Genomic DNA, 25459 nt, shown 5'->3' with positions numbered 1-25459 from the left:
GAGATGATTATCTTACACAATAACGGTCATGGCGGAATTATAAGAGTTTGTGAATATTTACGACCGCTTTAAGGAATAAAAAAATACGTCAAATTCCCAAAAAAAATACCTCACCTCGCTTCCACAGCGTATTGCTTGTTATCTGACCGCTTACTTTGATGAAAAGAGCCCATTTGAGCGAGTTGTTCATTTCGAGGTTTTCAACGTACATAACGTTGAAAACCTCGAAATGAACAACTCGCTCAAATGGGCTCATCATCAAAGTAAGCGGTCAGATAACAAGCAATACGCTGTGGAAGCGAGGTGAGGTATTTTTTTTGAGAATTTGACGTATTTTTTATTCCTTAGAGCGGTCGTAAATATTCACAAACTCTTATAATTCCGCCATGACCGTTATTGCGTAAGATAATCATCTCACAGCTGGAGCTTGGGCCGCCTGTGGTGAGCCGAGTACAGTGCCGACGGCCGGTAATACATGAGAATGACAACCGTTGCCCTTACTCACGTTCAATTACCGGCGAGTGAGCCGAGTACAGTGCTCCGCTGCTGGAGACAACGAAATGGAAAGCAGAAGCATACCTTCTCCTGAAAATCTGTCGCTCGCTCCACGGATCACAAGACGAAACGGCTTCTAAACAAAGTGAATACGGTCTTTTTTTTTTTGTCTATTGCAACAAGCGAAAGGAAACGGCAAAATAACCAAAAAGAGGTCTAACTTAAAGAGCACCTAACTTAGTCATTGCAGTTTATTCACACGATCGCAAAAGCGAACGTATCCAGCCGAGTACAGTGTTCCGCTGCCGGAGAAAACGAAATGGAAAGCAGTAGCATACCTTCTCTCGAAAACGTGTCGCTCGCTCCGCTGATCACGAGATGATACGGCTTCTGAACAAAGTGAATATTGTTTTTCTTATCTATAGCAATATGCGAAAAAAATCGACAAAATAAACGAAAAGAGGTCTGAAGAGGACCTAACTTAATCATTGCAGTTTATTCACCCGATCGAAATAGCGAACGTATCCGTGCACATAAATCACACTTGAAGCACAGGGCCTGGTTTGAAAGGAAAGCAAGGCATCCGTCCAAGAGAACATCTGTTTTCGCGTAAGAACCATAAGATACAGTTCACAGTTCTAAACATGTTTCAATGCAATTTCTGTTTCAGTTTAGCTTTGAAAAAATGTAAGACAGCTTGGGCGCACTTTCCTGTTATTAACAGCTATATACAGTGTGAAGCTTCTACTAAGAGACTGTGTGGTCAATAAGGCGTCGCTTTGACGCAGGCAAAATTATGATACACTTAAAGCAGCTCAAAGCTTACCTTATAGTCGGCTAATTGTGTTCAAAAGGACATTCACTGCTTCTCACCCGATCTGAATGTTGTCTGCAACTAAAAAGGTTGACTCGGGTACACTGGTATTTAATGGGGTCTTTGTAGCTTCAGCAGAAGACGCTCTTGTCTCGTCTATCTGATTTGCAATTTAAAAATAATCTTAAATTAGCCACTTAGTCGCAGTACCACGTAGTGGGGGAGGGATAGTGGAGATTTTGGTTACCCTCCACTCTATTCTTTTTTGGATGGTGGTCGTGAGGTTCGAAAAGTGATTTTTATGTTCTGTGTAAAAGTGTTTTACCATATCTTTAGCTTACATGTTGATACTAATCTTTCACACGTGAGATTTCTATAATTTGACGAATGGTTGTATGTATCAACCTTACTTACTTATGTACAGGATGAATAACCTCAAACCCGAAATGGAAATCCAAAAATACGACTGGACAACTGACTGGGCTCAAGGCGGGTTGAAGACGCGAAGGGAGTAAATCTGAACACAATATTAATCAAATTGAAATGTGAGAATACACAACACAGAATGGACTGTATCCAACTTGTGCACCCAACACAGTTATGTCATTTTCAATTCAGCTTACTTGTCCCTGCCAGTCGTTTAACTTGATATATGCCAGTTTTACAAATTCACTTAGACTCGATCGCGATGAATGCTTTTAGATTATGTCGCAAAACCGCGCACATCGTGTGTATATACATTAAATAGTTTCAAATATCGATCGATCTATCTCTTAAATCAAAGGTCAACACTGTCCAAACAAAACATTGCATAACAAAATAAAAAGAAACTTGATAGTTCATGTGTTATTGGGTGTGCAAGTTGGATACAAGAATAGTTATTTTTCATAAAGGTGGAAAAGATTGTATAATTTTTATTGCAACCTATATATTTCCACAGAATCTTGCCAATAAAATACAGTAGCGCTCTTTGTTATGGATAACGTTCAAGGCGCGCTCGGATTGTTATTTACCCCCAAGCAACTAGCGCGGGACTTGCAAATACCCTCTCTCGAAAATATGTGGCATAAATTAGTTAGGTATAAATTAGACGTAGGATTTCGACGGCCGGTGGTACATGAAAATGACAACCGTTGCGCTTAGTTCACGTTAAATTACCGGTGAGTGAGCCGAGTACAGTGCTTCGCTCCTGGAGACAACGAAATGGAAAGCAGTAGCATACCTTCTCTCGAAAATATGTCGCTCGCTCCGTTGATCACGAGAGGAAACAGTTCTGAACAAAGTGAATATTGTTTTTATTTGTCTACGGCAATAAGCGAAAGGAAACGACAAAATAACCAAAAAGAGGTCTGAAGAGGACCTAACTTAATCATTGCTGTTTATTCACCCGATTGAAAAAGCAAATGTATCCATGCACATAAATCACACTTGAAGCACAGGGCCTGGTTTGAAAATTGAAAGAAAGGCATCCGTCCAAGAGAACATCTGTTTTCGCGTTAAAACGATAAGATGCAGTTCACAGTTCTAAACATATTTCAATGCAATTTCTGTTTCAATTAAACTTTGGAAAAATGCAAGACAGCTTGAGTGAACTTTCCTGTTATTAACAGCTTTATACAGTATGAAGCTCCTAGTAAGAGACTGTGGTCAATAAGGCGTTGCTTTGACGCAGGCAAGATCATGATACACTTAAAGCAGCTCAAAGCTTACCTTATAGTCGGCTTATTGCGTTCAAAATGACATTCACAGATTCACAACTGATCTCAATGTATTCTGCAACTACAACGGTTGACTTTGGTACACTGATATTTAATGGGGTCTTTGTAGTTTCAGCAGAGGACGCTCCTGTCTCGTCAATCTGATTTGCAATTTCAAAATTATCTTAAATTAGCCAATTAGTCGTATTACCACGAAGCGGGGGAGGGAGAGTGGAGATTTTGGCTATACTCCGCCCTCTTCTCTTCTGGACGGTTGTCGTGAGGTTCGAAAAGTGATTGCTATGTTGTGTATAAAAATATTTTACCATATCTTTAGCTTACATTTTGATACTAATCTTTCACATGTAAGATATCTATAATTTGATGAGTGGTTGTATGTATCAACCTTACTTACTTATGTACGGGATGAATGACCTCAAACCCGAAATGGAAATCCACAAATACGACTGGAGAACCCGACTGGGTTCGAGGCGGATTGAAGACGCAAAGGGAGTAAATTTGAACACCATATTAATCAAACTGAAGTGTGAGAATACACAACACAAAATGGACTGTATCCAACTTGCACACCCAACACAGTTATGTTATTTTCAATTCAGCTTACTTGTCCCTGTCAGTTCAACTTGATATACGCCAGTTTTACAAATTCACTTAAACTCGATCGCGATGAGTGCTTTTAGATTATGTCGCAAAACTGCGCAGATCATATTTTCAATTCAGATAATTTGTCGCTGTCAGTTTAACTTGATACTTATACTTTTAGCTTTGAGAGTATTTCAGTCTTTCTTTCGACTTTCATTTGTCGTATTTACAAGTGAAACATTCACACTCTATTTGGTTTCTTCCTGTTGTTCCTGCTTAGCCGTACGGAAAGGTTATGCTCATTAATATTCTTATATATTCTTATGTTTTACCAAGACCATCGCAAATATTAATAAAGGTTACTATGGAAAACTGAAAAAACATCTGCTTCCAATCTCTGGGCGGACAGTTCTACATACTTCGTGTTTTATGTAGATACAACTCTGAATAATTGTTACATTTATTTTCAACAGAAAAATTTATCAATCAGATTGTATTTCTTTCGATCAATGCACAAAGCGATATATGTTATCACGCGAGACCAAAAATTAAAGTTTCTTGATACATTTAAGAACAACTACCTTTTTTAACTTAGAGTAAAAATGGCATAGAGCACCTTCGACAGAAAAGTTATCTTTCATAAAGGTGGAAAGATTGTATAATTTTTATTGCAACCGATATATTTCCACAGAATCTTGAACAAAGTGAATACCGTTTTTATTTTTCTACGGCAATAAGCGAAAGGAAACGACAAAATAACCAAAAGAGGTCTGAAGAGGACCTAACTTAATCATTGCAGTTTATTCACCCGATTGAAAAAGTGAACGTGTCCGTGCACATAGATCACACTTGAAGCACAGGCCCTGGCTTGAAAGTGAAAGTAAGGCATCCGTCCAAGAAAACATCTGTTTTCGCATAAAAGCGATAAGATGCAGTGCACAGTTCTAAACATATTTCAATACAGTTTCTGTTTCACTTTAACTTTGAAAAAATGTAAGACAGCTTGGGCGAACTTTCCTGTTATTCACAGCTTTATACAGTCTGAAGCTTGTAGTAACAGACTGTGTGGTCAATGAGGCGTTGCTTTGACGCAGGCAAAATCATGATACTCTTAAAGCAGCTCAAAGCCTACCTTATAGTCGGCTAATTGTGTTCAAAATGACATTCACGATCCACACCTGATCTGAATGTATTCTGCAACTACAACGGTTGACTCAGGTACACTGGTATTTAGTGGGGTCTTTGTAGTTTCAGCAGAAGACGCTCCTGTCTCGTCTATCTGATTTGCAATTTGATAATAATCTAAAATTAGCCACTTAGTCGTAGTATCACGTATTGGGGGAGGGATAGTAGAGATTTTGGCTACACTCCGCTCTCTTCTTTTTTGGAGGGTTGTCGTGATGTTCCAAATGTGATTGCTATGTTCTGTATAAAAATATTTTGCCAAATCTTTAGCTTCCATTTTGAAAGTAATCTTTCACATGTAAGATATCTATAATTTGACGAATGGTTATATGTGTCAACTTTACTTATTTATGTCGCCCTCAGTCGTTATTTATATACAGGATTTGTCGCCGTTAGTTTAACTTGATACTTTAAGTTTTGAGAGTATTTCAGTCTTTCTTTCGACTTTTATTTGTCGTATTTACAAGTGAAACATTCAGACTCTATTTGGTTTCTTGCTTTTGTTCCTGCTTAGCCGTACGGAAAGTTTATGCTCATTAATATTCTTATATATTCTTATGTTCTACCAAGATTATCGCAAATATTATAAAGGTTACCATGGAAGACTGAACTTAAATATCTGCTTCCATCTCTGGGCGGACAGTTCTACACACTTCGTGCTTTATGTAGATACAACTCTGAATAATTGTTACAATCATTTTCAACCAAAAAGTTTATCAATCAGAATGCATTTTTTGGCGATTAATACACAGAGCGATATAAGTTATCAAAATCACATTCACGGATTCTTAAGTTATTAAAATCCCATTCATGGATTCACACCTGATCTGAACGTATTCTGCAACTACAACGGTTGACTCAGGTACACTGGTATTTAATGGGGTCTTTGTAGTTTCAGCAGAAGACGCTCCTGTCTCGTCTATCTGATATTTGCAATTTCATAATAATCTAAAATTAGCCACTTAGTCGTAATACCACGTGGTGGGGGAGGGATAGTGGAGATTTTGGCTACACTCCGCTCTCTTCTTTTTTGAACGGTTGTCGTAAGGTTCGAAAAGTGATTGCTATGTTCTGTATAAAAATATTTTGCCATGTCTCTAGCTTACACTAAGTAAATGTAAGATCTCTATCATTTGATGAATGTTTGTATGTATCAACCTTACTTACTTATGTATAGGATGAATGACCTCTGGACAACCGACTGGGCTCTAGGCGGGTTGAAGACGCAAAGGGAGTAAATCTTAACACAATAGGAGACCAAATATGAATCAAACTGAAATGTGTGAATACACAACACAAAATGGACCGTATCCAACGTGCTATCCCATCACAGTTAATTCGTATCATGCTTTGTTGACGAGTAACGGCGCGGGCGTTCGACAAATCCCATGAATCCTTTATGCCATGCACAGCTTAGTTTTAGTGCCGGTGAATCAACAAAACAAATACTTTAAATTTATTCATCCCAGCCTTTGAACTGAATTATGGGCCAAAAGCAGGGATAGCTTTCTCTTGGTGTAGGTACAGAAACGGAATAAAATCTCCGTCGAAACTTGCTCCCAGAGCCTCAAACTTCTTAATGAGAGAGACCCTAAGAGCGGAGTTGAACTCAGACTAATACAGAAGCATTAATACAATAAAAAAGCGCAACAGCTAGTCATACGAGCTGGGATCTAAATGATAGAAGCTGTAACTGCACTTATGCGGAATCTGTGGCTGGAATTGACAACTCCGCGTCTTTATACAAACATGATCTTTAATACTCTACGACTGACGTTGGTTGAAACTAAAGAAAATAACAAACAGTTACACTAGTTACACAATATACAACCTGAAAAAAATAACGAACAACAAGACTATAAAATACTTATATTGTTACGGCCACATAAACATTACTCAACTGCTGTTAGCGGAAAAAAAGGAAACGATTATATTGCATGATAAATCATGCAGGCAGCACAGAGCGACAGAAGGCGGCAACGAAATGAGAAGAAAAGCGCTGATGAAATAATGAGTATGATTACAGAGTGAAAATACCTAAATAAATGGACTCCAAACACGCAAAGAAAAAAAAGAGAAGAAAAGAAAAACCAACAAGAAAAAAATGTCGCGCTTAGAACTTACAGTAAGTATCAATCATGAAACAATGAAATATAGTTTCATTTATCCTAACTAGGGTCAATAAAGACATCTTTTACAACCAATTATACCACAAAAAACTTTAACACTACTTTGCATATCTGCAACATATTAATTAAAAACCACCTAACGTCAAGCAACACTACATACATTTATAAACTTAAATTAAACAGTTTCGTCCGATATAGCAATAATTAATAACACGTCACCCTTGGAATAGTCTGATACTCTCAGAAAATCTCGAAGTTTAACTATAATACACACTTTTGCTATAAAGATATGATAAACCTACTCAAGACCTGTTGTTTCTTAACTGACGCACTGTCAGTCAAACTATTACACATCATATTCGAGAGGGTTACGAGATGGAATATTCTTTTAGTGAAGGAACAAAAATTTCGTCGCGAATTCATCGAAAAAGCCCTAATTTTGCGCGACGTTTGAAATTAACTTTACAGAAATATTTGATACCAGCAAAACAACAATGTCAAGCCTCTTATTTCATTTACTGGTTTAAGATTTGACCCTCACAGGTGTACATGAAACCATTGTTCCAATTCTTTTCGATCCTACTATTCTGTACAGCCAAATGGGTATTACACTCCGTATTCAGCACCACACAAATCACTTAACGCTGTAAAAAGGAGCGAGAGAATTCGGGCCTAGACTCATAGCATGCTTACATATTGACCAGAACCTCAAAATAGACGTAATGATCCTTCCCGACCCCTTCGAAAAACAAAACAAATACGCCAGTAAACGCAACAGAGAAAGACAATGAAGATGGCTATAGACAACGCCGACTAAAAACTGATAATACACAAAAAAGCACTATGACTTGACCCTTTGGCTCTAAAGATCTCAAAACCAATTCTCCCTACTTCCTGCCACACATTTCTTACAATTTCAGCTCTGGGATTTGATATTAAATAAAACTATATCTGTCTCCTATGGTTAATATTTTTGTTTCCAGTGTGTTGATGTCGCTAGGAGGATTTATTTATTGGTCACAGGCTGTGGTGGATGGCTTAAGTATTCAAAAATTTTCTTTCTTTTAGCTAAACAACAACAATCTAGTGGATACATTATATCATAAATGGTGCATTCTTACACCGTCATAGCATGTAAATTAAATGGTGGAATAAGATCAAGTAAGCTAAAATTTTTCTTTTACTTTTCATAAGAACCTCTTGAGCCTGCTAACTACAAACAGACCGTTACCCGGGTTGAAGTGCCTATGACACGAATTTTTTTTTGTGCATAAATATTTAGCTTATCATATGTAAAAACCAATTCCGACAGAAGAAAAATTTCAAAAAGCCCAAAACACGGTTTTTCGAGCCATAAAGTGCTCTTATTTTGTCTTAAAAGTGTCTCGTGGACTGGTAACGAATTAGCGGGTGATAACGTAAGAAAACTGTGAAAACCCTCGGTTGACACTTGCAAATCTCTCACATCTCTTGTAATTTTGTATCAATCAGCGTTGAAATACCCTTGAAATTATGACCGATAGCGATATATACCTACCTCCGGCAAGCTCTACCGAGAGTTGTGATAAATCGTACTCAAGTAGCAAAGAAGACGGTTCAGCCCTACGAAGGAGAACCGCGTGCATCAAACGAAGATTTCGACCAAGACTGACATCTCGATTAAGCCATTCGTATACCAAATTCGTATTTTACATTTTCTTTCCACAGTACTTGCTTTTGATTGGTCATTTAGAAACTTTTTTACAGAAAGGCCGATAAAAATAGTTTAAAAGCAAACGGACTTCTTGTTATCTTGTTCCAAACCTGTATTAAAGGAAATCTGTTGTTTAGGAATTACAAGTGGAACTTGAACCCTTCCACTCCCAAGATCTCATTAGTAATTCTCGTTGCTAATTGCCATATAAATCTCATGATGAGAGTTTGGAGAATTTGGTATTGGATCAATTGATAAACCCCTTATTGGTATTTTCCGTTATTCTCATCACCTGTCTGCTTGGTATTGTAATTTATAGTGTAAGGAGAAATTCTGTCTCGGTCACACGTGGGAGTGAAAGGGTGAAAAGCGAGACTTTACTGGCTACAACGATTTCTTTTGATTTTGACAAATCAACAGCTTCTTGTTTACTGCAGCAGCCGCGATGTTCATTTTGAGTTGTCAAGGTCTTTTTTTATGTCTTTTTTATGATACAAAGTAAAAAAGCTGTTGGCAATGAAGCGTATGAGAAACCACCCTTCAGAAATCAAGTTTCAAATATGTTTATTGTTCAACTGAACAATTTTTCCTAGAACTTGTTCATAGTAACTAAACTATAGATATATTTCAATTTAAATTCACAACTATAAATTTACTATTTTACACCTTGAAATTGAATTTCAACTAATCCCATAGTTATCGTTTGACATTTGAGAGAATCCTGTAAGACAGCCAGTTTATGCACAGCGCTAACATAGTTTGTATAAAAATGATCTTTGTTAAGAGTAGCCTACAGCTCAGGGTTTTTCCTTTCTTCCTATTTTGTGTTCGAGCAAAGGAGAGCGCAAGAAAAGCACGAGGAAAGCGCGAATGCTGTTTCTTTGATTTTCTTTTTCGCTCTTCGAGCCTATAACTCGCGCTTCGCGCTGGCCACCTTTCGCCGCAGGCTACATCAATGAACGAATAACCAAAGATAAAACAAATGCAGTTCGGGTCTTGTTACAAGGTAATCCTCGAGTAATTTTTTAATTGGAGGTATCCAGTCCCTCAAAAATGAGGAAGGTGAACCTTGCGCGTTACTTGTGTTTCCGCGAAAAATGACCATAGACGGCCTAATAGTTCAGCGCGGAAGGAAATTCAGGGTGTTTTGTTTACATGTGTATGCGTGCGTTTTTCAGGCGTGCGCAGGTAGGCGCGTGGCGAATGCGAGGAAAGCGCGAGAGTTGAAATGCGCAAATGGAGGAGCACAAAAACCACAACTGTTGAGTTTTGCACGCTCCTTTTCCCGTGCATGACTCGCCCTTCACGCTCGCTTTATGTCTCGCACTTGCCTTAGTGGGCCTGAAAAACATCAGAAAATGACGCCTGTCTCACAACCTGATCAAGGACCCTAGTGGCATTTACGGATTCGAAGTGATCCAGATAACTTCCGTGGAATAAGCTTATGAGTAAGGTCATGTTGTAAGATGCAGTCTCCAAAGTAAACTCTCAGTGACACCTCTCCCCGTTGTTTACGATGCCTGTAATGAACGCAATGATGATGAAATCTCAAAGAAAAGAAATAAAGAAAGCGTAAAACTAAACATAAATACCTGGAAAGAAAGGGTTCAACAACAACAGATCAGTTTTACTTACCAAAATGTGAAGTATTCTCCCTTGGCCGCCTGTTACCTGAAAGTACAATATATACGTATAGTATAACTTGCAATACCATAAAAGAAAATAATAAATTTAGAAATAATAAACACTTCTAGTTGAGAGTAATTAACTACTGAACAACACTTAAAATACAGTGAAAATGCAAAAAGCCATAAGATTCACTGTAGATGCAATCACTTTCTTGACACAAACCAATTCTCAAAACTGAGCTAAGTCATAAGTGGTACAGTAGAGAGGTTACCAGTTGTGTCATACCGTTATGTACCCATATCCCTACTAGTAAAGTATGTTTTCCATGAGGAGTATGTTTAAAGTAAGTATAGAATAAAAGAAAAAACAAGTATAATCGAATTTACTACCGTTAATAACAAAGGAAGAAAAATCTCGCTTACACCAGCTGTTATTGTTGAGAAAGCCACAAGCAAAAACAACGGACTCTTTAAGTACAACTAGGCAAAAATTTGGTGTTGTAGTTAAAAAGGTCAGGTATACACAACAGAATTTTGCTTGCACTTTACTTGCTTGACTCTACTTACTTGTTTGCAACAATCAACATGTGTTTACGTGCTCGCATATGAGGTATTTTTATTGGATGTGTATTGGGATTGGAACATCTCTTCCAGCACTTTGGGTACGACTTGATTCAATCTACGAACGAATCAACTGATCTAGGTACGAAACAACTAGGTACAAAACAACCGTGGTATTAAAAAAAGCGTGGGTGTTAACTGACCGTGGATTCAGAACCACTGAATACCAGCAGAGATGACACCCATACAGCAATCCACAGCGAAGCCTATGATCTTTCAAAAGTGTTTGCTCGTTAAGTTTTAGACCAGTTTTTCAGAAGAATCCATAAAAGAGAGAAATCGTTTTTTATAGTCTGTTACCTTACCTGAATCTGCTAACCTGTAGATTGAGACTGTTTTTACGACCCGCCATAGAAGTAAGTTTCCAAGCACGTTTTCCGAGTTTTTCTATGAGAGAAAGACTTGATTTGCGTTTTTCTGATTTCGAATTATAAATGCATTTCTTTAGATTGAATAATTGATAATACAGTTTGTGCATGGTGGTCGTCTGAGCTGACCAGTTCCGAGCAAGGAAACAAATGGAAAGCTGCAAATTTTCCTTTGACAAAATGTATTTTGAAATTATTCTCTGATAGCTTTGCTAAAAGTTATGAAACCAAGCCATCCTTTTCTTTCACAAATTCGTTCCTAGTGAAGATCTTTGAATTAATCAACTTAAAACTGGATTTCTTTTGGGTCCTACCATTGTTAACCCTCTATCTCCCAGAAGTGATGAACATGTAACTTCTCCCTATAATATCCATAAATTATCCAGCAAACAGGTAATGAGAATACTCAAACATATCAGGTAGAAGTTGTTATCTTGATGTAACAGTAAATTATCTTGACTAATTAACAGGGAAATGTGTAGCAGAGGGAAGGGAGAATTGACAATCAGATCTCGAGTCAAAAAAGTTTTTTTCACGTTTTTTAAAAAGTTCTGTATAAATGCAGTTGATGAAAAACTTAAGAAGCAATTTGACAGACAAATACCATGGGCTCCAACATTTTCAGTTAATCATATTAGAATGATATGATATCAGTTGATGATAAACCTTTGAGGTAATTAGGGAAACAAACGTATCAATTCATGGAACATACTTTTCCAATTAGATTTTAGCTCTACGAGTTACATTTTTAAAATTAATTTCTAAGATCTTTACTTAGATTACGTCAAAAAAAAAAACCAACCTAAGTCAATGATGAACTCAAGAAGAAAATTTGAGAAACAAAAATCAATTTTGGTGCATACTATTGTAATTTGATTTTAGCTTCTAGAATTGCTAATGCAAAAGTTCAAAGAAGATTCTAAAATTGCGTATGATACATAAGCCGGCGACAGACCTGGCGATTTTATACACCGATCGCGGCGATCGGCGTAAATCGCCAGGTGTGTCCGGTGCCACGATTGCGATTTTCGCCGATCGCCGCGATCGGCGTATAAAATCGCCGATATCTGGCATGTCAGATATCGGCGATTAAATTCGCGGGCATTCGCCAAGTCTGCCTGTTCCCGCGATTTTCTCCCCTTTCCATCGAGAGTTGCCAGTAAAATTAACCAATCAAGTTGGTCGATATTACCACATGACTTTTCAAAATGGCGGAAGTCATCGAAAATTGTTTCTGGACCGAAGAAAAAGAAGTCAATTTCATCACACTGTGGTCCGAAAAGCCATGCTTATTTATTATGCTTATGTAACGTCGAGCGGCTACATTAATCGTCTCAAGAAGGACGCTGCGTTTCAAGAAATCCATGTCTTCGACCATATTTTTCTCATTATTGTTCCACTTTTCAGAACGCTTCCTGGAGCGCTTTTGCTTGCAAAATTATAGCATCAGCTAACAATTTTTTTCGCTTCGCTGTCGCCATTTTTGCTCGGTTACATTGGTTCGCGCAATTTTTAAACGTCACCCTGAAGTGCCACATTGTCGCGATCGACGAAAAAAATCGCCAAGTGTGTCCGCAGCGATTTTCGCCGGCGATTAAATTCGCTGCGATCGGCGTACAAAATCGCCAGGTGTGTCGCCGGCTTAACGTAACATTTCAATGAAAGACAATCCTAAACGTGCTTGAGATACTAGCGTCACAATCCAATCAAAGAGAAATCTAAAAACATGCACGAGTTACTAACGTAACAGTCCAATGAAAGGAAATTCTAAAATTGCTTAAGATACTAACGTAAAAATATAAAGAAAGAAGGTTCCAAAAGTGCGCAAGATATTATCGTAAAAGTCCAATGAAAGAGAATCCTTAACGCGCGCGAGACACTTGCGTAACAATCCAATGAAAGGGACTCGCAAAAGTGGGCGGGATACTGATGTAATGTTCCAATCGAAGAGAATTCTATAGGTGCGCCAAATACGAAAGTTACAATCCAATAAAAAAGAAATCTAAAAGTGCGCGAGATATTAGTGTAACCATCCAATGAGAGAGAATTATAAAATGGACGAGATACTAACGTAACAATCCAATTAAAGAGAATTCTAAAGATGCGAAAAATACTGTACTAATGTTACAATCCAATCAAAAAGAAAACTAAAAGTGAGCGAGGTAACAGCTTATCAATCCTATCGAAGAGAATTCCAAAAATGCGCGAGATTTTAATGCGAGATACTAACGTAACAATTCAATGAAGAGGAATTGCAAAAGTGGGCGGGATACGAAAGTACCGATCCAATCAAAGGGAATTCTAGGTGCGCAAGATACCAACGTAACAATCCAATCAAAGAGAGAGGTGTGCCAGGTGAGCAAGATACTTGCGTAACAATCCAGTGAAAGAGATTTCTTAAAGTGGGCGAGATAATAACTTAACAATCCAATCCAAAAGAATTCTAGGTGCGCAAGAAACTAACGTAACAATCCCTTTAATTCAAGTTCTTTGATTTTCATCTGAGGAGGTCCGTACAGATCTGCAAGTAGCGTTGTAATTTTAGAACTACTCAACTCGAACTTAACTGAACTCGAACTTAACTGAACTCGAACTTAAAACGTTTTGCTTTAGCAGCATTTTCCTCATATTCTTCTATCGGTTCTATCGGTTAAGCAGAGCTACGCGGCTTTTCAATGGGCATTTCCAGTTAAAATTTGGAGCTGTTTTTCATTTACCATTATTATTGAAGAGACACATTACAGACGAAAGTTGTTTCATTCGGCCACTTCCCGTCTCGATAAAGGCACTGATATGATTTAAACATCTCTCAGTACATAAGTTGTTGAAAGGAAAACATGAAAATAGATTATTCCACCCTTCCTGTTCCTGTCTTCGTTTCCATAGCCACTCCATGTGCACTAGTCTAGGGAAAGAGAACCTGGGGTCAAACTTGCGCACTCTTCGGTGATATTTGTAAGGTACATGTTGAAATGAAACAAGAACATTACAAGAAAATAAGTAGCCCGTTCACGTCAAAGCATATGATTTAATAAGTTGGAAAAAATTGTATACATCAGAAATAAACTCCTTTGAGGACTACGTTAAATAGGTAATCAAAGCAAAAAAAGACAAAACATCAGCTTCTCAAAATTTTCTTAATTTCTAATTATTACTCACAAAAGTAAAAGCTTACAAATATCTAGTAAAATATCAAACGAATTCAAAAAAAATATCGAACAAAAATAAGTATTAATAAAAATTATTAACCATTGTTATTTTAATAATCATAATCAATCAACGTTAAAACAATCGATTTAGCTGCACGCAGAGTATGTGAGTATACATGAGTTTTTTTAACTTTCTGAAATCGTACGGAATTATCTAAAATTTTACGCATATCTGTTTATTATTAGAATTATTAGAAGAAAATATTCAAATTCAACAGCATAGTCCTCAAGTGGGCAGACCTGTGCAAAACTAACCTTTCTTCAATCGAAATAAGTTATTCTTTGATATATGGCAGTTTTTGTCGTGGAATTTTTCAGTCTTATTGACGAGGTCGTTGACAAAGAAAATTTCAGTCGCTCAGTTCTGTTGCAATATAGCGTTGATTAGGCAGACAAATCCCGAAATAAAGGTGTCTTCTTGTTCAAGTATGACCACCTTGTCGTTTCACGTAGAGACGATATAGAATAACGTGTGAAGAAGACAATTGCAAGACGTCGGGTTTTCGTGGTCCACGAAGTTATGGATAATGCGCGCAAAGCGTAAGGTGGATCGAGATTTTTTTAACTTATCAAATCTCGCGTAGTAACAGAGCTGAGGGATTGTTAATCATGGAATGTCAAAGTCTGAGATAGGTTCTTTACAACTGGAGCTGAGAAATAAACTAAACTGACCCTAAACTATGCCTGCATTTACGTGAAAGGAATGAATCATAGCTATCATGTTAGAGTTTCAATGAAATCCTTGCGGTCAGGGTAAAATGGATCAGTAATCGTCCATGTAACCGGGAGGGATCTAAAATTTAGAAACTAGTGTAAATCTGCGACCCAACTTTTCGTAGAGTAGGTCGAGAGCACTAAATAATGGTGCGGCTACGGTGCCACACCCAGCCTCGGAAAAAATGACTCCAAGGACGATGCCAAATCCTAACATCGCCTGGGACTGTCCCTCAGATTTTTCAAAAATGACCGCTCCCGAATCTCCCTGGTTAGAGAATACATTCTGGTTGTGTGGAAACAATAAGCAGTTTACACGCCAACATTCGTTACTTACGTACGTTTCAGGAGGTTGGAGGTTTCCTGGAAAGAATGATGGCCTTTCATGTTCGGCAGTCTTTAAGATCACATTTTCAAGGTAATAATGATTTTCCAGAGTAGTATATCCAGTGGAGCTGCCACTTTTACACCATTTCTTCCGACCATTTTGTGACCCATCCCTCGAGACATCGCCATCTGGATAATATGTTGTGTCAATAATTTCGACATAACCTTGGTCTTTTAGAGCCTCTACTTCTTTATCGGTCAACTCAGCAATTGCAACATCAATGAAACATTCTGATCCGCCCGGAATCTTCATGTTCTGGCGAAAACCATCTTTATAGTATGCTACAGTTCTTGGTTTCTCTGAGAAAAGTTCGTCTAATTTCCTCTCGCACTCTTCTAACTTCGTATGCCGTTGGACATCCGTAGCGTTATAAAACGAATTTACTTGGTTTTTCAGGTGTTCAAAAATACTTTTTGGCATTAGATTGCTGTCCTTCAAACGATTTTCTGGTTTAATGATACGATTTATCCAGTTTTGGTACTCAGTCAGGTGATATTTTAAAGAGGCCAAGTAATGTGTCCCTCCAGGGTGTATTATCTCTTTCTCCCATTCATGGTTGATCACATGATCACAGGAGAGTAGATAAAATTTGCTGTCATCTTTTACAATGGCTCCTAAGGTCCCAGCAGTTTTTGCCCCTCTAACTCCTATGCTTGCTCCTAAACGAAGACATTTCTCCTGCTTATGTGCCGTGAGGGGCTTGGGGATGTCTAACGTTTCCAACCAAAATCCGTCCACAATGTCTACGGGACAATTCTCAACTGCGTTTGGGATTTCCGATTCGCCAACGGGAATGCATCCTTTGCCAAGAACATAAACTCTGATGCAAGGAGTGTTTGTTTGCTTTGAATTTGTAACCTTCAAAGAGGGTTGGATTGCAGTGATGTTACGGTGCTTGGAGAATACGGGCAGATTTTTGTTAATTATTTTACTAATAACATTAGCCTGGGATACTTCTAATTGTTTGAAATCTTTCGAGACAATATTTGGTATGTTAGACGCGTAATTATACGGATTAGTCCATTTGAGTTCAACACCCGTCTCCCCGAAGAACTCTTGAGCAGCTTCTTTTAACTCTTCTGGTATACCGTTCTCGTCACAAAATACGTACAGTTGGACATAAACCTGACCGCTTGCATTTGTGTATGGCAACACGCGGATGCATTCCTTGTGCTCAGCTTCAAAAGTTGTGGTTTTTCCTTTGATGTCATGATCTTGTGCTGCTGATGAAAATAAAACACAGCGATGTCAACTAAATGACAAAGAGATTCCATGTTGCCATGCATCTGTTCAGTAACAAGGGAGTTGGTTTTATCAACTAAGTTGAAATTGTAAATTGGCCACCGTAAAGAATTTAAAAAGCTGACGTTTCGAGCGTTAGCCCTTCGTCAGAACTCTGACGAAGGGCATAAATACATACATACATACTTTCATTAACGTGACTTACGCTTAGCTATATAGAGCTAGTTTACTGGTCAGTCACGGGGGCTAATTTACAATTTCAACTTAGTTGATAAAACCAAATTACCTTGTTACCCCCACCGACGCAGCACCACAGTTTCTTTAGAAACTTACCCCCCTTTGTTCAGTAATAAATCGCAGATGACATCAAAATGTGGCTAGAACAAAAAAGTGGCATACGAGGCACGGCTGAGTGCGTAACTGAGGTTCCTACCACATTTTGACCTATTCTGTGATCTATTACTGTAAAGATTTACGGCAACATGGAATTGATTCGTTTTATATGACAAGAGAGGGGAATGTTGATAATGGTGACGTCGTAAGTGAGAACCAATCAAAATGGGTTTATAATTCATCTTATCATACAACGTGATTTTGATCACTTTTTCCTGTAGTTTATCACAACAATCATCATGATCACTATTGTGCATTCATTTTAAGCATTGCATTTTCTTGGTGTTAAGTCATTTTACACACGACTATTTTGGGTGGGAAAAAATTATGTCAGTAACACAAAGTAAATCATTCCGTCTAGTCATGATCAACCAGGAAAAGCTAAAGATTTTTAAAAATCAAGTCCGTGCATTTGGATCCCGGCGAGTTACGGTCACTATTTCGATTTCGGAGAAGGAGGTTGATGAATAGAGGATGTCATCCGGGTTTTTTCTTAGCCTCACTGATCTTCTGATTACGTGTACCTTTCTAAACTAGGATAGAGATAGGTTGTCTTATGGATACTCTTTACCTGTCAACATTCATTGGAGCAAATTAACGAAGAGTGATTTCTGAGCTGTACCTTGCATGGGCTGAAGGCTGAAAAAATGTGCTTCGTGAATATGTCCCAGCACAATTTGTTTCCGATTGTGAACTAAATAATTTGGCGTAATGATTACATCATTGACTTGAGGTGGACTGCTCACTACACGAATGCACGTTGCATGGCGGTTTGCTCTTTCGACCTTTGATTCTTCTCAAAAGGCCATGTCTAGATGAAAGCTTCGTTTCTTAGATATTTAGGTTTTTTTTTCTTTCTTGGAAGGCTATTATTTTGCATTTGCAACTATTTTTGTAATGAGTGTATTGAAATCCTATACTGTGGTGATGAGGCAAATCCACTTTTAACACGATCTTGTTGTTGTTTAGATGTGCAGCTCTACACATGCATATCTTCTTAGCCTTGGCACTCCCTCACGTAGGGTAGCTTTCCATTGCCTTAGAAATGTACGAGTCTTCCAATAAGTGTCGTACTTCCTCAAGTAAAATAAACATGATCTTGTGTACGTTTGAATATTATTGTTATTTCGAAGGAGGATAAGTTACCTGGACCCACACTGAGCGTTTCTTTAAATGGTTCACTTTCGTCTTCTCGACTCTGTTCCTCAGTCTGTTGTTTGTCCATTGGAACACTAATTACCACTTCAGGTGAAGTTGAGTCCTTTCCTTTATCAATCGTGAAAGGACTTGTTGCTATCAGAATGAAATCAACGAATTGTTTGTCAGTCCATAAAAATGATAAAATGCTACCCTGAGTCTACAATTGCTATATCCCTTCTGAACGTCTTAATCGATCTAATATAGGGTCACCGCTTAATATGGTACCGCTTGATACAGTTTCCATTGTATATCATTCCATCTATATTTTAAAATCTAGATTTTAAAAATACAAAGTCTCTGCATTTTGATCCAAGCGAGCTAGAACCACCTAAAAAAATTGTTCAGATCAGCGATCGAGCCTGAGATTAATGTATAGGTTGCTCTTTCGACTACAATTTGATATTTCTCAAGCGGCCATGTTCTCTTGTCCGCGTGAAAGCTTCGTTTCTTGGTAATGTAGGTTTTTTTTTTGTTATTCTTGGAAGGCTACTATTTTGCATTTGTAAATATTTTTGTAATGAGTGTATTGAAATCCTATACTGTGGTGATGAAGCAAAGATACTTTAAATACAATCTTGTTGTTAGTTTAGATTTGTAGCTCTACACATGAATATCTTCATTGCCTCGGCACCTTCTCTCTCAGGGTAGCTTTCTATTGCCCTAAAAAGTAAACGAGTCTTCCGGGTAGCCTTATCCTTTCTTGAGAAAGAAAAAAAATGGGTATTGTCTGCGTTCGAATGTTATTGTTATATTGAAGGACGATGAGTTACCTCGGTTCTCTAACGATTCACTTTCGTCTTCTCCTCTCTGTTCCTCAGTCTGTTGTTTGTCCTTCGGAACACTAGTAACCTTTTTAAGTGAAGTTGAATCCTTTACTTCTCCAATCTTCGAACGGGAAAGGCTTTTTTCTATCAAAACAAAATCAACAACTTGTTTTCCAGCCATCAAAATGATAAAATTCTACCCTGACTCTACAATTGCTGTCGCCCTCCTGGACGTTTCAATCCAAGAGGCTCTCCAATTCTCATCTGCCATGCTACGAAAATACGCTATGACATTTATTAAGTGATGTTAAAGACGAATCAGAACCCAACAACAGACAAGAAGCGGTCACCCCTTAATACAGAAAGCCTGGTGGGAATCTTCAACGCAAGACTGACTAGAAACGGGAAACGATAATGGTGTTGTTACTACTCATATTCCAGAACATCATCGACTTACGAAGTACATTCCATTTGGTGGCTAGAACTGTTTGCTGCTTAACGCCGAGCACATATTACTTTCAACAACTGACTAAGGGAAGCTGGTTAACTGAATTAGACCACCCTTCTCTGAATGAACAGATGCTAACAAAAACTGGCATCCCTCGAGCGGGTTAACCGTTCATCGTATGCCATGATAGAGATCCAACGTGGACAGGATTCCTCGCGATCGCGTGGTTAGTATAAGCTTACGGATGAACACTTCACGCTCTTTTGATATGCAAACGCGGCCCTCGCTCTTTACCGACGAAAAGAGCATTTCGTCACTTTGAAACAATGCTAATTGCTCCAATTGTATCTCCATTGTCTCTAAACGGACGCAAAGCGAAATTTTACAACTCCCGTTTGGGAATTTGTCAATTCAGATCTAAAGCGACCGAAGTTGGCGGTGAGCGTTTGCAACCTCATTCCTAGGTCATTGCGCCCGCAAAGCATCATGGGTACCCCACTTTTCTCGGGCGACGCTTTTCAATGGGCGCGATTCCGTAATGGTATGTATCAACCTTACTTATTTATATACAGGATGAATGACCTCAAACCCGAAATGGAAATCCAAAAATACGACTGGACAACCCGACTGGGTTCTAGGCGGGTTAAAGACGGAAAGGGAGTAAATCTGAACACAATATTAATCAAACTGAAATGTGAGAATACACAACACATAACGGATTGTATCGAACTTGCCCACCCAACACAGTTTTATTATTTTCAATTCAGCTTATTTGTCGCTGTCAGTTTAACTTGATACTTATACTTTTAGTTTTGAGAGTATTTCAGTCTTTCTTTCGACTCTAATTTGTCGTATTTACAAGTGAAACATTCAGAATCTATTTGGTTTCTTCCTTTTTTTCCTGCTTAGCCGTACGGAAAGCTTATGCTTATTAGTATTCTTATATATTCTTATGTTTCACCATGACCATCCCAAATATTATAAAAGTTACTATGGAAAACTGAAATTAAATATCTCCTTCCAATCTCTCCGCGGACAGTTGTACACGCTTCGTGTTTTATGTAGATACTACTCTGAATAATTCTTACAATCATTTTCAACCTAAAAAGTTTCTCAATCAGAATGCATTTTTTTGCGATCAATACACAAAGCGATATAAGTTATCACGCGACACTAAAAAAAATAAAGTTTCCCGATACATTTAAGAACAACTTCCTTTTTTATTTGTGTATAAAGTCCGCGTGAAACGAGTACGAAGAATCTGACAACATATATGTATCGAACTTGCTCACCCAACACAGTTATGTTATTTTCACAGAATCTTACCGATAAAATACAATAGCGTTCTTGATTATGGATAGCGTTGAAGGCACGCTCGGATTGTTATTTACCTCCAAGCAACAAGTGCGGTATTTGCAAATACCTTCTTTCCAAAATATGACATAAATTAGTCAGGTATGAATTAGACGTGTGATTTCGACGGCCGGTGGTACATGAAAATGACAACCGTTGCCCTTAATTCACGTTAAATTACCGGCGAGTGAGCGGAGTACAGTGCTTCCCTCCCGGAGACAACGAAATGAAAAGCAGTAGCATACCTTCTCTCGAAAATATATCGCTCGCTCCGCTGATCACGAGAGTAAACTGCTTCTGAACAAAGTGAATATTATCTTTTTTTGTCTATAGCAATAAGCGATAGGAAACGACAAAATAAGCAAAAAGAGGTTTGAAGAGCACCTAACTTAATTATTGCAGTTTATTCACTCGATTGAAAAAGCGAACATATCCGTGCACATAGATCACACTTGGAGCACAGAGCCTAGTTTGAAAGTGAAAGTAAGGCATCCGTCCAAGAAAACATCTGTTTCCGCCTAAAAGCGATAAGATGTAGTGCACAGTTCCAAACATATTTCAAAGCAGTTTCTATTTCACTTTAGCTTTGAAAAAATGTAAGACAGCTTGGGCGAACTTTCCTGTTATCAACAGCTTTATACAGTATGAAGCTTTTAGTAAGAGACTGTGTGGTCAATAAGGCGTTGCTTTGACGCAGGCAAAATCATGATACTCTTAAAGAAGCTCAAAGCCTACCTTATAGTCGGCTAATTGTGTTCAAAATGACATTCACGGATCCACACCCGATCTGAATGTATTCTGCAACGACAACGGTTGACTCAGGTACACTGGTATTTGATGGGGTCTTTGTAGTTTCAGCAGAGGACGCTCCTTTCTCGTCTATCTGATTTGCAATTTCAAAATAATCAAAAATTAGCCACTTAGTCGGAGTACCACGTAGTGGGGGAGGGATAGTGGATATTTTGGCTACACTCCGCTGTCTTCTTTTTTGGACGGTTGTCGTGAGGTTCGAAAAGTAATTGCTATGTTCTGTATAAAAATATTTTGCCATGTCTTCAGCTTACATTTCGGTAGTCTAATTACTTTTCGAAAAGCTTAAGTATACGTTGTAGATTCCCGCTCCACGTAGGTAGTAAACATTTATGGTCGAAAAAATTTAAAATCAAAAACATTCACTCACCTTGATAGAGCTCCAACGTGGACAGGATTCCTCGCGATCGCGTGGTTAGTATAAGCTTACGGATGAACACTTCACGCTCTTTTGATATGCAAACGCGGCCCTCGCTCTTTACCGACGAAAAGAGCATTTCGTCACTTTGAAACAATGCTAATTGCTCCAATTTTATCTCCATTGTCTCTAAACGGACGCAAAGCGAAATTTTACAACTCCCGTTTGGGAATTTGTCAATTCAGATCTAAAGCGACCGAAGTTGGCGGTGAGCGTTTGCAACCTCATTCCTAGGTCATTGCGCCCGCAAAGCATCATGGGTACCCCACTTTTCTCGGGCGACGCTTTTCAATGGGCGCGATTCCGTAATGGTATGTATCAACCTTACTTATTTATATACAGGATGAATGACCTCAAACCCGAAATGGAAATCCAAAAATACGACTGGACAACCCGACTGGGTTCTAGGCGGGTTGAAGACGGAAAGGGAGTAAATCTGAACACAATATTAATCAAACTGAAATGTGAGAATACACAACACATAACGGATTGTATCGAACTTGCCCACCCAACACAGTTTTATTATTTTCAATTCAGCTTAGTTGTCGCTGTCAGTTTAACTTGATACTTATACTTTTAGTTTTGAGAGTATTTCAGTCTTTCTTTCGACTCTAATTTGTCGTATTTACAAGTGAAACATTCAGAATCTATTTGGTTTCTTCCTTTTGTTCCTGCTTAGCCGTACGGAAAGCTTATGCTTATTAGTATTCTTATTTATTGTTTTTTCAGAGGGCACGGTAACGAATCTTGCAATCTGATTGGTTCTTTACCCGGTCAGTATTTTCCTATCTCTGCCCACGGGCCACGGTAACGCTTTCTTGAGTCGCCGAGTACATCACAACTTTCGTTGTCATTTTTCATAAATATACCTCGTTTTCCGGCTGGGAAGTATTTTTAAGCAAACACGTCGGTCACTACCTCAAGCCGATAAATAACTTATGAATCCTCCCTTTTCTCTCTATCAAATCACTTTGGTTGACAGAATAATATTGGTTTCAGAATGAATTTGTATAAACAATAGTGTCATTACGTTGGTTGACAAGCGGCCTAAAAACCGTCTGCAATTAATTTTAATCGTTCACAAAAAGTACCCAGAAAGTTGAAATGTGAGGTATTTGGTTACAGCTAAACTGAACGATGGAACTTTCATTCATTTAATATCTGAATTTTCTCGAGCAATTGGTTCATAGTAAAAAAAAAGCGAGCGAAGTTTTAATTTAAGTTCTACAACAAATATACGCTCCTGGTGAGTCTTTCCAATTCCGTTCAATTTGGACATTTGTACCTTAAATTGCACAACAGAAATTGAAGGAATTGAGAAAAGGCTGCATTAAATTCCCTTGTGTCTCGTTGGAGTGTGCCGTTCGAATTTAGTTTTTGTGAAGGAAAGATCAGAGTTAAACACGCCATTACAGCAAACAAACGAGCAAACTCCCACAACTTCAAAATAAAAAAATTGAATTTACTCACAATTACTTTCCTCGCCGTTTACTTAATGAACAGAGGTAAATCTTCGTACATGAATGAATGGTCGATGAGAGTAAATAATACTTTCCGTTAGATCATTAACTGATTTTTAAGAAAACATTGTCGTGACAGTTCTTGCCAAACTAGTTCTGTTGGTTTTCAAATGTTCCTACGATTTTTTTTTTCTTGTGCGCTCTCTAATTGACAGGTGTCAGATTGTGACAGATACTTGTAAAAATAATGTTTCAAAGTTTGTTTGGAAGCCTTTTAAATCACCTTTATCGTTACGGAAATGAAAATGTTTCGCTGAGGAATCTCTCTTAAATTTGCATCACCTCTATTTTAACTACCATTTACTCACTCAAAAATTGTTCAGTTTATGGAAGATCTTGCCGTATTTACGGCCATAAGTCATTCGGGTTCTATCGGAAAGAATTTCGTCAAGTTTAAAAACAATAAATATGTTATTTACCGGCTAAGGGTCGGTCCGTATGGTGAAAAACTGTGACCTCGGTCTTGAAAATGCTGCCCTCGGCCTACGGCCTCGGGCAGTATTTTCAAGACCTCGGTCACAGTTTTTCACCATACGGACCTCCCAGCCAGCAAATAACATATATATATTCTTATGTTTCACCATGACCATCCCAAATATTATAAAAGTTACTATGGAAAACTGAAATTAAATATCTCCTTCCAATCTCTCCACGGACAGTTGTACACGCTTCGTGTTTTATGTAGATACTACTCTGAATAATTCTTACAATCATTTTCAACCTAAAAAGTTTCTCAATCAGAATGCATTTTTTTGCGATCAATACACAAAGCGATATAAGTTATCACGCGACACTAAAAAAAATAAAGTTTCCCGATACATTTAAGAACAACTTCCTTTTTTAACTTTGGATAAAGGTGGCATAGAGCACCTTCGACAAAATACTTATTTTCATAAAGGTGGAAAGATTGTATAATTTTTATTGCAACCGATACATTCCACAGAATCTTACCGATAAAATACAATAGCGTTCTTGATTATGGATAGCGTTGAAGGCACGCTCGGATTGTTCTTTACCTCCAAGCAACAAGTGCGGTATTTGCAAATACCTTCTTTCCAAAATATGACATAAATTAGTCAGGTATGAATTAGACGTGTGATTTCGACGGCCGGTGGTACATGAAAACGACAACCGTTGCCCTTAATTCACGTTAAATTACCGGCGAGTGAGCGGAGTACAGTGCTTCCCTCCCGGAGACAACGAAATGAAAAGCAGTAGCATACCTTCTCTCGAAAATGTATCGCTCGCTCCGCTGATCACGAGAGTAAACTGCTTCTGAACAAAGTGAATATTATCTTTTTTTGTCTATAGCAATAAGCGATAGGAAACGACAAAATAAGCAAAAAGAGGTTTGAAGAGCACCTAACTTAATTATTGCAGTTTATTCACTCGATTGAAAAAGCGAACATATCCGTGCACATAGATCACACTTGGAGCACAGAGCCTAGTTTGAAAGTGAAAGTAAGGCATCCGTCCAAGAAAACATCTGTTTTCGCTTAAAAGCGATAAGATCAGTGCACAGTTCCAAACATATTTCAAAGCAGTTTCTATTTCACTTTAGCTTTGAAAAAATGTAAGACAGCTTGGGCGAACTTTCCTGTTATCAACAGCTTTATACAGTATGAAGCTTTTAGTAAGAGACTGTGTGGTCAATAAGGCGTTGCTTTGACGCAGGCAAAATCATGATACACTTAAAGAAGCTCAAAGCCTACCTTATAGTCGGCTAATTGTGTTCAAAATGACATTCACGGATCCACGCCCGATCTG

At 38.1% G+C, this 25459-nt stretch overlaps 1 protein-coding gene across 3 annotated transcripts; it reads right to left on the bottom strand.

Annotated features, from left to right (window-relative positions):
• Positions 1 to 14736: 14736 nt before the first annotated feature.
• On the bottom strand, positions 14737 to 22398 carry LOC149041108 (uncharacterized). Of its 3 annotated transcripts, none has more exons than XM_089214404.1 (5): positions 22125 to 22398; positions 21680 to 21827; positions 19150 to 19287; positions 18326 to 18472; positions 14737 to 16767 (listed from the first exon to the last, which is right to left on the bottom strand). In XM_089214404.1, the coding sequence occupies exons 4-5, from the start codon at positions 18402 to 18404 to the stop codon at positions 15236 to 15238; spliced, it is 1611 nt and encodes a 536-aa protein (XP_089070530.1). In that variant the 5' UTR covers positions 18405 to 18472; positions 19150 to 19287; positions 21680 to 21827; positions 22125 to 22398; the 3' UTR covers positions 14737 to 15235. The 3 variants fall into 3 exon arrangements, with proteins under 3 accessions (XP_089070530.1, XP_089070532.1, XP_089070531.1); XM_089214406.1 differs by having other exon boundaries at positions 14737 to 16764; XM_089214405.1 differs by lacking the exon at positions 22125 to 22398 and having other exon boundaries at positions 21680 to 21839.
• Positions 22399 to 25459: the final 3061 nt, after the last annotated feature.

Source organism: Pocillopora damicornis, chromosome 8 (genome assembly GCF_964200805.1).
Source record: "Pocillopora damicornis chromosome 8, jaPocDami1.2, whole genome shotgun sequence".
NCBI classification, from domain to species: domain Eukaryota; kingdom Metazoa; phylum Cnidaria; class Anthozoa; order Scleractinia; family Pocilloporidae; genus Pocillopora; species Pocillopora damicornis.
This window is presented reverse-complemented; position numbering and strand designations above follow the sequence as displayed.

Bases quoted from the DNA above. Each gene is read 5' to 3' on its own strand.
- LOC149041108 (XM_089214404.1), bottom strand. From the start codon at position 18,404: ATGGACAAACAACAGACTGAGGAACAGAGTCGAGAAGACGAAAGTGAA. The intron at 16,768-18,325 runs GTAACTTATCCT...TATTTTCATCAG, and splicing joins AACGCTCAGTGTGGGTCCAG to CAGCACAAGATCATGACATC.